Genomic DNA, 15,812 nt, shown 5'->3' with positions numbered 1-15,812 from the left:
CTGTGAGGGTGGAAAAGAAAAACTGTAAGTGAAATTCTTAATTATCAGAAGCGTTGAAAGCTTCAGCTTGACTACTACATAGTCTGGAGCGTATTCAGTCCATTTGAACAATTAAAAATGAGCACTTGCACCAGGGGCTACTTTCTCAGAGAGGCGTGTCCCCTCCCTGCCTCGTAAGACTGCTGGCTAGTGGAAGGTCCTGCTTCTTGTGCTCTATCTAGAAGACAGCCCAGTTGCCTCAGAACTCCATTTCCATCTGCAATTTGCGGCACACACAGGCGCAAAGCTGCCTGTTATTCCAATCATCTCCCTGGATACCAATTATTATTTTCGTTTGGGCTCTGGTTACAAAGCTGCATAGCTTTTGAATGGTCTGTTCCTATTTCTCCCATAAACCTGTCCTTTTAAATGTATAATTTTGCAGAAAATAGGGCTTTTCAGAAACATGAATAGAAATGCCTGTATTTTAAAAATTGATGTCACTTGTAGAAGGGTTAAGAACACTAACATTTTACCTGTTAGCTTTTAAAAATTTATAGCTTCAATCTAATCCAATGGTATACACTAGAATATTAATGGATAAAATCTTATACTATTTTCAGTAATTTAAAATACTAATGTAAAATTGTGCCTTAAAAGGAGGTGAAGGTTGCTATGAAATGCATAATGACAGGCATAGAGGGAAGTCAACTTATCTGATCAATGCAGGTAATTTTAAATAGCAGTACTCCTTGACTGTCACTGAGATAATCTAGATGTAAATATACTAACTGTGACTTTCACTCACACCCAGATATTTATTTCAGGGAGAAAAAGGATAACAACACCAAGAAAATTGTGTAACCTGCAATCTATCAATGACAGAATTTAATGAAACAGCATTACTCTTATCAGTGATAGTAACAATTTTAGTCCTTATATAAGGTTATAATTTTATAGTTGTATTTTACTTTGCTTTTATCCACGGAATAATGTTTTACGTGAAGCCAGAAGAGCTAAAAAATAATTCGAGCATCTCTGTCTTTATTACAGATAAAGGGTTGGCAAACTTTTTGTATAAAGAGCCAGATAGTAAATATTTTAGGCTTTATGAGATACATAGGGTTTCTATTGCATATCTTCTTTTTAAAAACAATTTTTTAAAAATGGAAAAAACGTTTTTAGCACAGAAACTATACAAAACTAAGCCACAGGCCAGATTTGGCCCTGTGCTCTAGTTTGTCAATCCCTTCTATAGATATACAGATGAATAAGAATGAAACTGTGAACATTTCTAATGGCTCTAAGACCATAATAATAATCAAAGGCAAACGAAGTGATGAACCTGAAACTTGCAATAACACTATTCTCATTAACAACTAACATAACAAAATTATAAATTCTATGTACTATAGTTTTAATTAAAAATTCCTTTGTTCTTCAACATTACATAGTTACTCTCATTATTAATATTACTGGAGGAACGGGGGTTTGGCGTAAAACAAACAACAATCTAAAAGTTCAATATTAACAAATATATTTGACTACATCATAATTAAGGATTTCTGTTCAAACAAAGATACAGATGAGTAGCACACTGGAAGATGATTATCAGTGATATCTGTTGAACCAGTATCTAGATTATATAAGGAATCCCTGCACATCAACAAACCACCAATTTTTAAAGGGTCAAAAGTACACAACACAGGTTAATTCACAAAGGAGACTGAGAAGTATATGGAGAAAGGTTTGACATCAACTGTTAAGATTAATAAAAAGTTTAAAAGATACTACTTTACACACCAATGGAATTTGGTAAGATTTAGAGAGTGAATAAAAGGAAGGGTGAGTGAGGATATGGGGAGACAGGATCTCTCATGCACTATTAGCAAGAGGTTATAACATTTACAGCCATTCTGGAGACCAGGTAATACTTCATGTATCCTCTGAGATCGTACTCTCACTTCTAGGGTTTATATTTAGAGGAAACCCTTGTCAGAATAGACAGACACGAGACATGTATGAAAATGTTCAACATGGTACTGTTGGTAACAGGGAGCTGGATGTGACTTAGGGGGAATAATAAGTAAATAATAATAACACAAGGGGGAATTATAAGTAAAATTAAGAGATACTATGGAATACTAAAAAGCAGTGAGCTACTTTACATATCAGGAATAGACATAAAACAATGTTGCATGAAAAAGGTTAACAACAAAATGACAACAATCCGTTAGACTATTTATACATATGTACACTATACTAATAGTCTCTAAGAGCTTATAAACACATTACAATGGCTGTGTATTAGGGGAAAAGAGAATAAGACAAAAACTGAAAGGGGGGAAACATAATTAAAAAAAAAACAACAAGATGGGGCCTTTGTGTATACTACTAATGACAATAAGCTGTGAGCCAAGGAGCATAATTAACTGAACCATATGTACCTAAATTAAAAATAGTAAACAAAATTATATATATCATATTTTTATTTTGCCTTACAAAGAAGCAAGATACTTAAGTAGCTGAATTTAGTACTCATTTACATGCTTATAAAATTATCTTGTAAACAACATATTCTGTTCCGTTCCTCTACACCTTCTTTCCTTAACCACCTTTACCTATCCTAAAAACATGTGGTGTGATTTCTCTGCACCCTCCCAAGTTTTCGATTTAATGAAAATCAGAATATACTCATAGATGTGCAGCACATAAACATTATTCGTTACGATTAACAGACATTAAAAAGTTTAGCGTTCTATTAGAAAATTATTTCTACTTTATTTTCATTAAATATGATTTTCACTGTTAATCACTTCATACTGTAGTATGATAAACACCACAAGAGGGAGCTTTGGGTACAATCAAATACTCTACCTACTAAACATTAATATATGCAGAACACAAACATAGTAATACTCTATGAAGAAGACCAAAGAACCAAAAGGGTTGTTATGTTTTAGCTGGGCAAACAGGGCATACAATCCTAGATAGATAAAAGTGGCCTGTGAAGTACAGCACAAATTCTAAATAAGTAACATTATGGAAATTACGACAGAGAGTGATCAGTCAGGTTAGGATTATTAGGCAGCACTTTCTATAGGAGGTAAAAATCTGAGCTGAGCTTGGAAGACTATGGATCACTGATGATGGTAGGACAATCAATAAAATTGAGTATCACACAGGAGGCATAAATAAGTTAAGAAGTAAAGAGAAAAGAAAAATCAACTTAATTCAAAATAAACATCTTGACAAGATAATTAACAAGAATACATAGGAAATAAAACATGATCCCTCCCCATCAGGAATTACTGCCAGGAATTACAGTACACTTACAGAGAAAAAAGACAAGGGATATAAATTTCGCAACAAAAATAAATCAACACCATAGTTAGCTATGAAGTTAATGCTACTGAATCAATTAATCATAATATGAACTGTTCAACAGGTAAAAGCACAACAATAAACTTGCCCCCAAGTTTATTCTATGTGGTTGATACAGATGGGGTTGGTAGGAGTTGGTAAATTTCTACCTTACCTCTTTTATTAAAGGAAAAATACAGAAATAATAATGATGATAGAAATACCCATGTATCTTAATTTGTATTTTGTGTCCTACTTCTTCAACTAGATCATTATATGCACACGAACTAGTTTTGATTGGTAGCAAGTGTTTGTCAAGATTCTATGAGGAAGATAACTATTTATCTGATAACTAGTTATTTGAGTTTTTATTTCTCTTGGATTCACCAAATCTACAAACAAAGTACTCTACAACTATATGAATGATTAGTAAAGTAAATGTTTTGATTTGGATATTTTATTACCTTGTCTGAGTCATTACACAGTTAGCAAAACTAAATTTATCTTTGTTTAAAACTATGAAGTCCAGATTTCAAGTGTTCCTTTATTTTTGTCTCTCAGAAAACTACCATTTTTTTTTTACTTGCTTGTTACTTACTTCATCCATCTTCATACATGTGCCAAAATCTGCTAATTTTAGATGTCCATGTTTATCCAAGAGCATGTTGTCAGGCTTCACATCTCTGTGAATTAAACCCATGGAGTGTATGGCATCCAAAGCAAGAACAACTTCAGCAGTATAAAATTTGGCCCATTTTTCAGGTACATCATAGTTACTCATAAGGTTTACAAGGTCTCCACCAGGCATGTACTCCATTACCATGTACAGATACTTATCATCTTGAAAGGCACAAAAGAGCTGGAAAACAAAACAAGAAGGAAAAAAAAAATTTTTAATTTAAAAAAAGAAAAGAAATGAAAGAACGAAAGAGAAAGAAAGAAAACCAAAACCATTAAGAGAACAAAACCCCAAAGCTATTACTGCTATTGAAAAAGATAAATTATTGTATAACCAAAACAGCATTAAACTTTAGGAAATCTGTGATTTTAGATTTGGACATCTTTAATGAAAAAACCGCTATCCAATAAAACTTTTATATGGGTATCTTCTTCATGCTTACTTAAAAAAATGCATAAATGTATCATTTTCCCTCTCAGAGAATACAGGAATCTATTTAAATAGAAATATTTTAAAAGAGAAACAGATTAAGAATGAGGAACATAAAAGGTGAAAGAATGACAAAAGAACAGATAATAAAAAAAAAAAGCCCAGCTTTCTGAAAACAAAACAAATTACTGCACATAACTCACAATGAAGAGAGCTGAGGAAGCAGGAGAGGTTTAGAAAAACCTAAAATGCCAGATTCAGTAGATGTAAGAGGGAATAAGTCCCATACCACTGGGAAGAGTAATTCGTAGCCACATTTGGAACTGGGCCTTCTCCTCTCTTCCCTTCCCCATCATCTTGCTCATAATCAACAGTAAGTGGCAGTGATACCTGCACTCAGACTAAAGCAGTGGCACTGGGACCAGAGAAACAGGACACCAAGCTAGGTTGCTACTGATCCCCTGGAGAGACAAGAGAAACCACAAATTCAGAAGGAAAGGTATCTGTACATTCCACCCAACGACATGTCCCACCCCTCCTGAAAGCAACCAATGTAAACAGAAAAGATTTCCACAAATAGGAAAAAGAACAAAACCAAGAATCAACATTTCAGAAAAATCAGTATCATGAAATAGAGGCAAAGCAATTCAAGAAACAGAACGTTAACAGTCAAGGAAATGCTTAAAATAGGACAAACTAAGAACAGCTTTAAAAATGTAAAAATCAATACCCTCAAAAGAGTAACAAGCCACAGCAATTAAACAAGAGGATGATATGGGGAAAAAACCTGAAGCTTTGGAATTAAATATACAACTGATGATAAGAGAAAAACAAATTACAGAGCTTGAAAACTGAGCAAAGTAACTTTCTCTGAAGACACTGAAGGATTCGGAGATGAAAAACAGAGCAAAGATAGCAAAGCTCTGACATCTAAAAGCAGTCTGGAAGAGAGAAAATAAACCAGAAGAAAAAGAAAAAAAAGAAATAGCAAACAAAAACTTCTAGAAATGAATAAAGTCAAAAATCTAAGATTGAAAGATCTCAAATGAAACAAGAGAGAAACTAAGACAGTCAGTGCTAAACTCTCAGAAATCCAGCAGAAAAATTCTAAAAGTTTCCAAAGACAAAAAGTACCTTATGTACAAAAATGTAAATCATATTGTCAACAAACATCTCAGCCAGCACAGAATACAAAACACAGAGCTGTATCTTCGAAACTTTGAAGGAAAATAATTTTGATCCTAGAATACGGCAGTTTAAAAAAAATCAATACAATGGCAAAATAAATATGTCTTACATCATTCATATTCTTAGAAATCTGATAACAAACCACTTCTGAAAGAATTGTTCAAGGATATAGTTCGACACAATGAATAAATCCAAGTAAGAGAATTACGAGATACATAAGAAAAAGGGACAAATAAAGAATCCAGAAAAGCTTATTACTGACATAAAATTAAATATTTATTTGAGAGAGTCAAGCCAAAATCAGAATAATTTTAAAATGGAAGGTGGTGAGATGCAGGGAAGGAAGGGACGAAAAGGCATAAGGCTGGTTACCAAATTGAGAAAGTGTGTGTGTGTGTGTGTGTGTGTGTGTGTGTGTGTGTGTGTGTGTGTGTGTGTGATGCTATTAACTCTAAATGATAAAAGGAAAGATGTATACAAATGGAGAGACACTCATGTTCCTGGATAGAAAGACAATAGTATAAAGATGGCAATTCTCTCCAAATTGATCCACAGAATCAATGCAAACTCTATATCCCAGCAAGTTTTCTTTCCAGAAATTAACAAATTGATTATAAAATTTCTATGGAAATGCAAATAACCCAGAGGAGCCAAAACTATCTTACAACAGAATAAAGCAGGAGCACTTATACTTCCCAATTTCAAAATTCAAAACAAAACTAATGTTTTCAGGACAGTACTGGTATGGTATAAGGACAGACATACAGATCAATGGAACAGAAGTGACAGCCTAGAAATAACCCTTATGTCTATAGGTCAAGAGTTTGTTTGTTTTTTTTTAACAAAGGTGCCAGAGTAATTTAGTGGTGAAAGAACAGTCTTTTCAATAAATGGTGCTTGAACAATTGGATATTCAAAGACAAAAATATGAACATTTTTAGATCCCTACTTCACATCATACTCAAAAACTAACTCAAAGTAGATCACAGGACTAAATTTAAGAGTTAAAACTAGAAAAATCTTATGAAAAAACATAGGAGAAAAATCTTTTATCACCTTGGATTAGGCAACGATTTCTTCTAACACCAAAAACACAATTGACAAAATGAAAAACTGACACGTAAGATTTGATCAAAATAAGAATTTTCTGGCTTCAAAAAATCCTATTAAAAAATGAAAAGACAAATCACAGGTTGGAAAAAATACTAACAAGTGATATATATAATAAAATACCTAGACTACATAAAGGACTCCTACAACTCAACAATAAGACAAGTAACAATTTTTTAAAGGGCAAAAATGTGAATAGACATTTCACCAAAGAAGATATATGAGTGGTCAATAAGCACATGAAAAGATGGTAGTCATTGGGGAAATTCTAATTAAAACCACAATGAGATCCCACTTTATACCCACCAGAATGGCCATAATAAAAATGACAGAAAACATCAACTGTTGGCAAGAATATGGAGAAACCGGAACCTCATCTATGCTGGTAAGAACGTAAAATGGCACAGCCACTTTGGGAAACAGTTCGGCAATTTCTTAAAAAGTTAAACATAAATTTCCCACATAACTAAGAATTCCAGTCCCAGGTACCTACCCAAAAGAAATGAGGTATGTCCACAGAAGACTTGCATGCAAATGTTCACAGCAGCATTATTCACTATTTATAATAGCCCCAAAGTGGAAACAATTCAAATGTCCATCAAATGGTAAGTGGACAAACATAATAGGGTATATCCACATACTCTTTCCACCTCAACTGGGTATACAATTCTGATGCCAAGCACCTAGAGTTAGCATCACATACCACAAGCTAAGAGGCCAGTCTTTCACAAGACCCTCACTTCAGACATCAGCTGTCCTTCCGTACTTTGGAAGTCCCCAAGCCACCAGCATTTCTGATTAACTAACTTCAAATTCTGGAGTTCCCATGACCCACTCAGGTTCGATAATTCACTGGGTTGACTCAAAGAATTCAGGAAAGCACCATACATATGATCAAAGTTTTACTGTAAAGGATACACATAAGGTGAGGTCTGGGAGGGAACAGAGCTTCTGCAACTTCTCCTTGTGGAATCAGGGTGAATCACCATCCCAGTACACCAATGTCTTCACCAACCAGGAAGCTCCATTGAGTGTCAATGTCCACAGCTTTTATTAGGGTCTCATTATATAGGCATGATTAATTAAATCATTGGCCATGTGATTAAACTCAATTTCCAACCCGCTTCTAGTACCCCAAAGGCTGGAAGGCTGAAAGTCCCAATCCTCTAATCACATGCTCATTCTTTCTAACGATCAGTCCCCATCTCATCCAAAAGTTATCAAAAAGCCACCAGGAGTTGTCTCATTAGCATAACAAAGACACTCTTAACACTAAGGAAATCCAAGAGCTTCTGAAGCTCTTGTGCTAAGAACTGGGGACAAACACCAAATACATTGTTGATTAAACCACATACAATGGGCTATGCTATTCAGCACTAAAAAATGAAATACAAGACATGCTACAATGTGCATGAACTTCAAAAATAGTATACTAAGGGAAAGAGACAACATGTTGTATGATTCCATGTTTCTGAAATGTCCAGAAAAGGCAAATTATGGAGACAGAAAGCACATTTGTGGTTACCTGGGACTGGAGGGGAATGGGAAATGACTGTAAGTAGGTATAACTGATCATTTGGGGACGATGAAATATTCTAAAAATCAGGTTTTAGTGATGGGTACACAATTCCATAAATTTCCTAAAAATCATTTAATTGTACAAGTTGACCGCAAACAATTTAATTATTCGTAAGAGACGAAAACTGGAAACAACCCAAATGTCTATGAACAGATGAACAGGATAAACAAACTGTCATATATCCACACAATGGAATACTATTACGCAATAAAAAGAAATGAACTACTGATATATCGCATCACGGATAAATCTCAAAACAATTTTGTCGAAGAAAGCCAGATGCGATGGGATTAAAGTTTGAATGAACACTGCAGAAAAAAGATCAGTGAACTTAAAGACATAGCAGGGGTCCCCCTGCCCCCCGCGGGCCACTGACTGATACCAGTCCACGGCCTGTTAGGAACCAGGCCGAATAGCGGGAGGTGAGCGGGCGGGCAGGTGAGTGAGCGAAGCTTCACCTGCCGCTCCCTATCGCTCGCAGCACCGCCTGAACCATCCCCTCCACCCACACCCCATCCGTGGAAAAACTATTTTCCAAGAAACCAGTCCCTGGTGCCTAAAAGGTTGGGGACTGCTGAAACATAGCATAAAAACTATACAAAATGAAGCACACCTGAAAAACAAAAACAGAAACAGACTGAGGAAAGAAAAGAAACAGTATCAGTTACCTATGGGACAACATCAAGCAAATTACATATGTGTAACTGTAGTCTGAGAAAGGGGTTGAGGGGTAAATGGATGGAAAGTGAGACAGAAAAAATATTTGAGAAAATAATGGTCAAAATTTTCTCAAACTTGGTAAAATCTGTAAACCCACAGGTCTAAGAAGCTAGTCAGGGTTCATATCCAAAATAAAAACAATTCCTACAAATTTTTTTATTCAATCAATTGACAGACAACGTAATGGGAAAATGAGCAAGAGACTTAAACAGGCATTTCACAAAAGAGAATATTCAACTATGAAAAGGTAGTAAATCTCACCAATAAACTGGAGTAACCTGGATAAGAGATATTCAATGGTTTCACTTATATAAAGTTCAATAAACAGGAAAAATATAGTTTCTGAGTGCTTGTTTAGGTGGTATACTGGAAAGAAAACAATGAAACAATTACTAATAAAGCCAGAAGAACGTTTATTCTGGGGGGAACACATGGAGGTAGTGACTGGGAAAGAGCACAAGGGGACTTAACAGAGTACATACTGGCAATGTTTATTTTTGACCTGAGTTGTGAATACATGGGTGTTTGCTTTGTAATTAATCATTCTGCTGCTTTTTATGTACTTTTCTATGCATGTTACAAATAAAACCATTTTTTAAAAAAATAAGCAGAATTCAAAGAGAAACATAACTTCAAATGAGTTTATAGGTATCTCTCCTTATCCTCTCATTACCCAATATTCAAACAGAGATATCTGTATTGGAAAATAAGGACTGACAAAGTCAGGAAGGTAAAGAAACTAGAAAAGAACAATATAAACCCAAAGAAAACAGTAGCTAGAAAAAAAAAATTTAAGCAGGAAATAACTAAAAAGAAAGCCTAAAAGGTATATTTTGTAAATAAAATGAAAAACACATTAAGACCAAAAAGTTTACAAATATGCCATTCAACAGAAAAGTGAAAAAGACAGAGTCACAGAAATATAAACGAACTCAAGAAATTAAAAAACCTGACTCAGTCAACAATCATATGAAAAATTAAAAGGTTGGTAGAAGATCCAGTTGGGAAGGAGGGAGGGAGAAATTTAAACACAGGAGTGGCATAAATTAATTTTAGGATAGCAGCTATCTCTCAGAAGAAAGGCAGGGAAAAAAGATTGGGCCAGAGAACAAAAAGTATTTCAATCATTTTGCTGTACAGCAGAAACAAACACAACATTGTAAATCAACTATATTTCAATAAAATAAATATTTTTAAAAAGTATTTCAACAGTTCTTCAAAATTAGAAAATTAAAATTAAGTATGGTAAAATTTGCTAAATGTGTGTAAGACTGAAACCAAAGAAAGTTTCCAGATGCCTTATTTGTTAGACAAGCAAGAAAAGCTATTTACCAATGGTGAATACTTAAATTGTGTTTGGTTTTGCATCAGCTGAAGAAATGTGTCTAGAGAAAATCAACTTTAAGACGAAATCTTTCAGCAACAACAGTTGCTCAAAGATTTGAGAATACTGGGAGCAATATTAATCACCAATTTTAAAACAAATGATTTCAAGTGTTTTTCCTTGACTCTTGATGAGTCAACAGATATTATTAATACTATTCAGTAGTTACTGTTTATTGGAGGGGTGCCAAGTTTGAAGTTGAATACAGGATTAGCCTCTATGAACAGTCCACACAGATCAACTACAGACAAAAATACTTTAAAAGAAATTGAGCAAACATTAATTCAGTACAACCTGAAGTAATACCTGGTAAGGTGTGTTACAACAGATGCTGGTAAAAATATATGTGGAACAGAAAAAGGCTTAGCTGGACAAATTTACAAAGCTTGTGAAAATGTATGCTGTTCAAAGTCTATGGTTATTTTTCATAATATTGATCAATAGGTACAGTGTGGAAAATATATTTGAATCTCATGTGTTAATAAATAAGTAGTATTGATGGTGTTATTTGCTCTTGTTGACTTAACCATCACCATCAGTTCTGTGAATTTTTGCCAGAAATAGAAGCTGAATATCCTGACTAACCCTGCTACACAGCAGTTCAATGGCTTAGCAGTGGTAAGGTTCTACTGCAATTATTTGAGCTCAGAGATGAGACTGAAATTTGTCTGATCAAAATCACCCTCAACCACTATGACTGAACTGAACAGCTTTGGAAATTAGCTTTAGCTGCAACTTGATAATGTTTCTTAATACCTAAATGACCTAAAATGGCAAGGCAAAACAGCGCTATATGCAAAACTTATTCTATGACACAATCATTTTTATGACAACTAACATCAAGCTACTGTATATACTTTCCCATGCTATCAAAATCAAAACAATACATGAGATCTCTATTTCTACACAAATTTGCAGTGGATATACTTTCTGATCTCAGACTACAATCTCACAGTTCCAGCAGCATTTTTTGGACATGAATGTAAGTGCAAAGGAAATATCCATTAAAAAATCCATTTGAGCTTTGCAACTGAGAAGCTTCTACCCAACCTTCAATTGGAATTGATTAATCTGCCATGGAATGACAGTGCTAAAAGGTAAACATCAAGAGAAGAATTTAACAGAATTCTATAAACGCCTTCCAAGTGACAGATATGCTCAATCAAAACCACGTACTCAAGGTCAACACCAAGAGTCACAAATGGTAGGTTAGTATGTACCCTTGATATGATGTGATGAAAATGGCACTTTACTTCTGTAGTTTTTCTCTCAAAAACCCATAACCCTGGTCTAAATAATGAGGAAAACATCGAATTCCAGTAACAGAGCATACACAGCCTACAATAAAACTGAGAAGTATTCTCAAAGCTATAAAGGTCATCAAAAACAAGGAAAGTCAGAAACTGTCACAGCCAAGAGGAGCCTAAGAAGATATGATAACTAAATGTAACATGCTATCCTGGTTGATCCTGGAACAGAAAAAGCACATTAGGCAAAAACTAGGAAAAATCTGAATAAATTATGGACTTTAGTTACTAATAATATATCAATATGGGTTCATTCATTGTAACAATGTACCTTACTAAAGCAAGATGTCAATAATAGGGGAAACGGTACAGGGGGTATATGGGAGTTCTCTACTATCTGCTCAATTTTTCTGTAAATTTTTAAAACTGTCTTTAAAAATAAAGTCTACTGATAAAAAATAAATCATATGCTGGTGGATAATAGTATTTAGCAGTAACTAGCTGTGTGAAAACATATTTTCTGATAAGACAAATATATAAAATCTTTTTATACATCAGTATTAACAGAACATCTACAATCGATTTTGATAGGAACACTAATTGTGAACCCCAATTTTGCAAACTGTTATTGCCTCAGAAAATAATTTCATTCTTCTCCCTAACAGACCTGTATTTTTTCAATTGTATTATTATATTTTGAATTTCATCAATAAAAAATTTGTACAAATTTGTTTGCTTGTTATGTAAGTATCTATATAATATCTTTGATTTTGCCTTTTGGGCCACAAAGCCTAAAATATTTACTATCTAGCTCTTTACAAAAAAAAGTTTGCCAATTTCTGGTGTGACTGAAACAAGACTGGCCATGACTGCTGTTGCAGCTGAGTGAACAATACATGGGGATTCAATATACTTTCTTTCTTCTTTGGGATATGTTTGAAATGTATCATGATAAATTTTAAAAATTAAAAAATATATCATTAAATACACTGACATTTTTCCTTGAAGGATCTGCAAGCAAGTTCAAACAAGCCTCATGGAATGAATAGTTTCTACTTTATTATATAAACTGTACCAAAGCTCAGAAAAAAGTGGTGTGCTTTTCAACTGTGTCTGTTAGGGTGATCTCACTATGATATGAAAACCAACCAGAAGAGCCTATGTTAAAAATAAATTAAATTAAATTAAAGGTCATATGTCACTTATGCAAATAGATGGATAATTACTTAAAATGTAAGTAAGTCAAATTTGGTATTCTATTGAAAATATCATATTACAGCAAATAGCACTTACTTTAGATTTTACACTACCCTGAAATTTATTTTTTGTGTGTACTATAATAACAGATTAAGCAAGAAAACCATCTCAAAAGATGCTGAAGGAAACATTTCAAATACTTTAACATTACTCCTGATAAAAAATATTTGATAAGCTAAGAACAGATGGGCAGGCCAAATCCTTTACTGTCTTAACCAGAAAGCTTCAGCAAACATCAGATTTAATAGTTAACTATCAGAGCTCTACCCACTGAAGTTTTAAAAAAAAAGATAAGGATGAAAAATTTCTACTATTCAATGCTACACTGAAAGACTGAGCCAATTTTATTTTTTTTCTGTATATCTACATTTTTTTTCTGAATATCTACATATTTTAAAAATTATTTTCTTATACATAAGTTTCTTCTGATCTTATTTTGGGGAAAAAAGTAATACGGCTTTACTGAAGATCAATCTCTATACAAAGAGACATACTATTATTGTTATGGGAAGACCTAATAGTTCAAAATAATAAAAACAACCCCCCCCAAAAAAAAGCCTACCAATTAAAGCAATGCAAGTCAAAATTTTAACTGTATTTTTTAACAGAATGAAAGGCTGATTCTAACTTTATAGAGAAAAATTTTAAGAACTGACAAAAAACTATTATAAAAGGAGAATAATGAGAGAAGACATGCCCTACCAGATACCAAAATAAATGAAAAACTACAGAAATTAAAACAATGATTTTAGTGTATAAACCAATAACAAATCAAAGTAATGGCAAACAGTCCAAAAGAGAAATTCATGTGTATACATGAATACACATGAATGATATACAGGACCTTTCATTTACTTCATGGGGAAAACATGGGCTTTTCCACAAATGGCACTGGGGAAATTGGCTACTCATTTGGGAAAAAGAAATCCTACTTCATAATAAAAATAATAAATTCCTAGTGACTTAGAAACAGAACATCCCCCCTAAAAAAGTAAAAATATAAAAAGTTAAATAAAGTGTAAGAGAATATTTTTATAATCTTGGGGATTATAAACTCCCCATCTTAGGGATGGGGATGGTGTTGCCAGCAAAAATTAAAATATGCAGTCTACAGATTTGACTACATCTAAATTTAAAAACTCAGTAAACAACAGACAAGTAGTAGTCCAAGAGAATATATTTCCAACATATATAACAAAGGATTAATATCCATAATGTATTAACATTCTAACAAACCAATTTTAAAAAAGCAAAACAACACATTAGAAAACGGGATAAGCAGTGGAGAAGGAATACAAATTACTAATAAGCATATGAAATATGCTGAACCTCATAATAAAAAAATGCAACTTAACACAATAACATCTTATTTCTCAAGGATGCAACAAATAAAAATTTAAAACAATTACAATATGCAGCATTTGCTAAAAATTTAGTGAAATAAAACATCTACTGGATAATTAGAGTGTAATATAAACTTGTAAAAAAACTTTCTTTACAAGGCAATTTGGCAATATCAAACAAAATGTCCAATGTGTACACCATATGTCCTGACAATTCCAATGCTAGGAATCTATTCTAAAGAAATATTCACACATGTACAAAAGATGGACCTACAAGCAAGGTTAACTCCATGTGAAGGACAGAAAATGTTCAAGACAGGTCTGGAACACTCTGTTATGTATCAAGACGGCAAGCTAGCTATCGAAGACTAACTAAGGCTCTGTCAAAAGGACTCAGTGCCAACCTGAACATGATCACTGCTAAAGGTGTCACAATTTGAGTATGAATAAGATAAAGGACTGAAACACATCAAATAGGTTTTAAGTCCATGAGTTTAAACTGATACTTCTCCCAAAATTGGTCACCTTTGAGGATAAAAGTAAACTAATCCCTTACTTTGAAAACTGGTAAATACAGGGAAAGAATAAAGTATTTATCCTGTCCTTCCTCTGTGACCTGTACTACTGGGTAACCAAGTAAATTCCTTACTTCACAGTCAAATAAAAGGCTGAATTAGGAATCCCAATAATGTGTTATATTATAGGTAATATGAGAATTTTCAAAAATTTTAATGTAGAATTTTTCCCCCTCTTCAAGACAAGCTGATTATTGTTCCTATTATGTAAATCATGAGAAAGAGTAGGTGGGGAACAATGGCATATTGGTAATCAATCCAATTCTTTATAAAGGAATTAAAAAAGAGAAAGTTGCAAGTAATACTTGCTTTTATACAACAATTATTACATGTCTATATAACATACTATTTTGGAAGATTAAACAAGTGTAATGAATCAGATCTTATTAAAAAATAACTGCACTGTCATTACGTGAATGAGATATAGGACTTTCAGCATGCAAAATCAATTCTTACAAATAATAAGCACTTATGAAAAGGGGAAATAAACTTATAAAAGTTAGTATGCTTACCTGAACCACCCAGGGACTGTTGGCAAAGGCCATAATATCTCGTTCCTCCCAGAAAAAAGCAGAATCTGACCTTTTTATCATTTCAAACTTACTAAGAAGCTTCATAGCATAAACTTTCTGTGATGCCTTATGACGAACCTGTTGATTTTTCAAAACACAAGAATTAATTCTTTAATTTTATGAGAAAATGGTGAACAACAGATCATACTATAATGCTGTTCTTAAAGACTTTAGTTACAAAACAAAATGATCCTTAGCTAACTAAGTAAAAACATAACATTTTTAATGAAAGAGGAAAAAATTCCCCACAGCCTAAATATTTCATGAAATATACAACACCTTTAAATGCTAGATTCAATATATAACTACCTCATTTCATCTAAATAAAACTGAATTCATGAAGCTTCATTCCCTCATGTTAATTAAGCTAACCAATTTTAAGAATAA

General features: G+C 33.4%; 1 protein-coding gene across 1 annotated transcript in view; it reads right to left on the bottom strand.

The window, feature by feature from the left end:
- The window catches only part of ROCK2 (Rho associated coiled-coil containing protein kinase 2), a 137,284-nt gene that overhangs the window by 51,816 nt on the left and 69,656 nt on the right, over window positions 1-15,812 (bottom strand). Inside the window, exons 4-5 of the mRNA XM_067703687.1 lie at window positions 15,366-15,503; window positions 3,941-4,201 (exon numbers count right to left, since the gene is read on the bottom strand). Of these exons, the coding sequence (XP_067559788.1) occupies window positions 3,941-4,201; window positions 15,366-15,503 (399 nt within the window). The remainder of the gene's footprint in view (window positions 1-3,940; window positions 4,202-15,365; window positions 15,504-15,812) is intronic.

Source organism: Pseudorca crassidens, chromosome 14 (assembly GCF_039906515.1).
Source record: "Pseudorca crassidens isolate mPseCra1 chromosome 14, mPseCra1.hap1, whole genome shotgun sequence".
Lineage (NCBI taxonomy): Eukaryota > Metazoa > Chordata > Mammalia > Artiodactyla > Delphinidae > Pseudorca > Pseudorca crassidens.
This window is presented reverse-complemented; position numbering and strand designations above follow the sequence as displayed.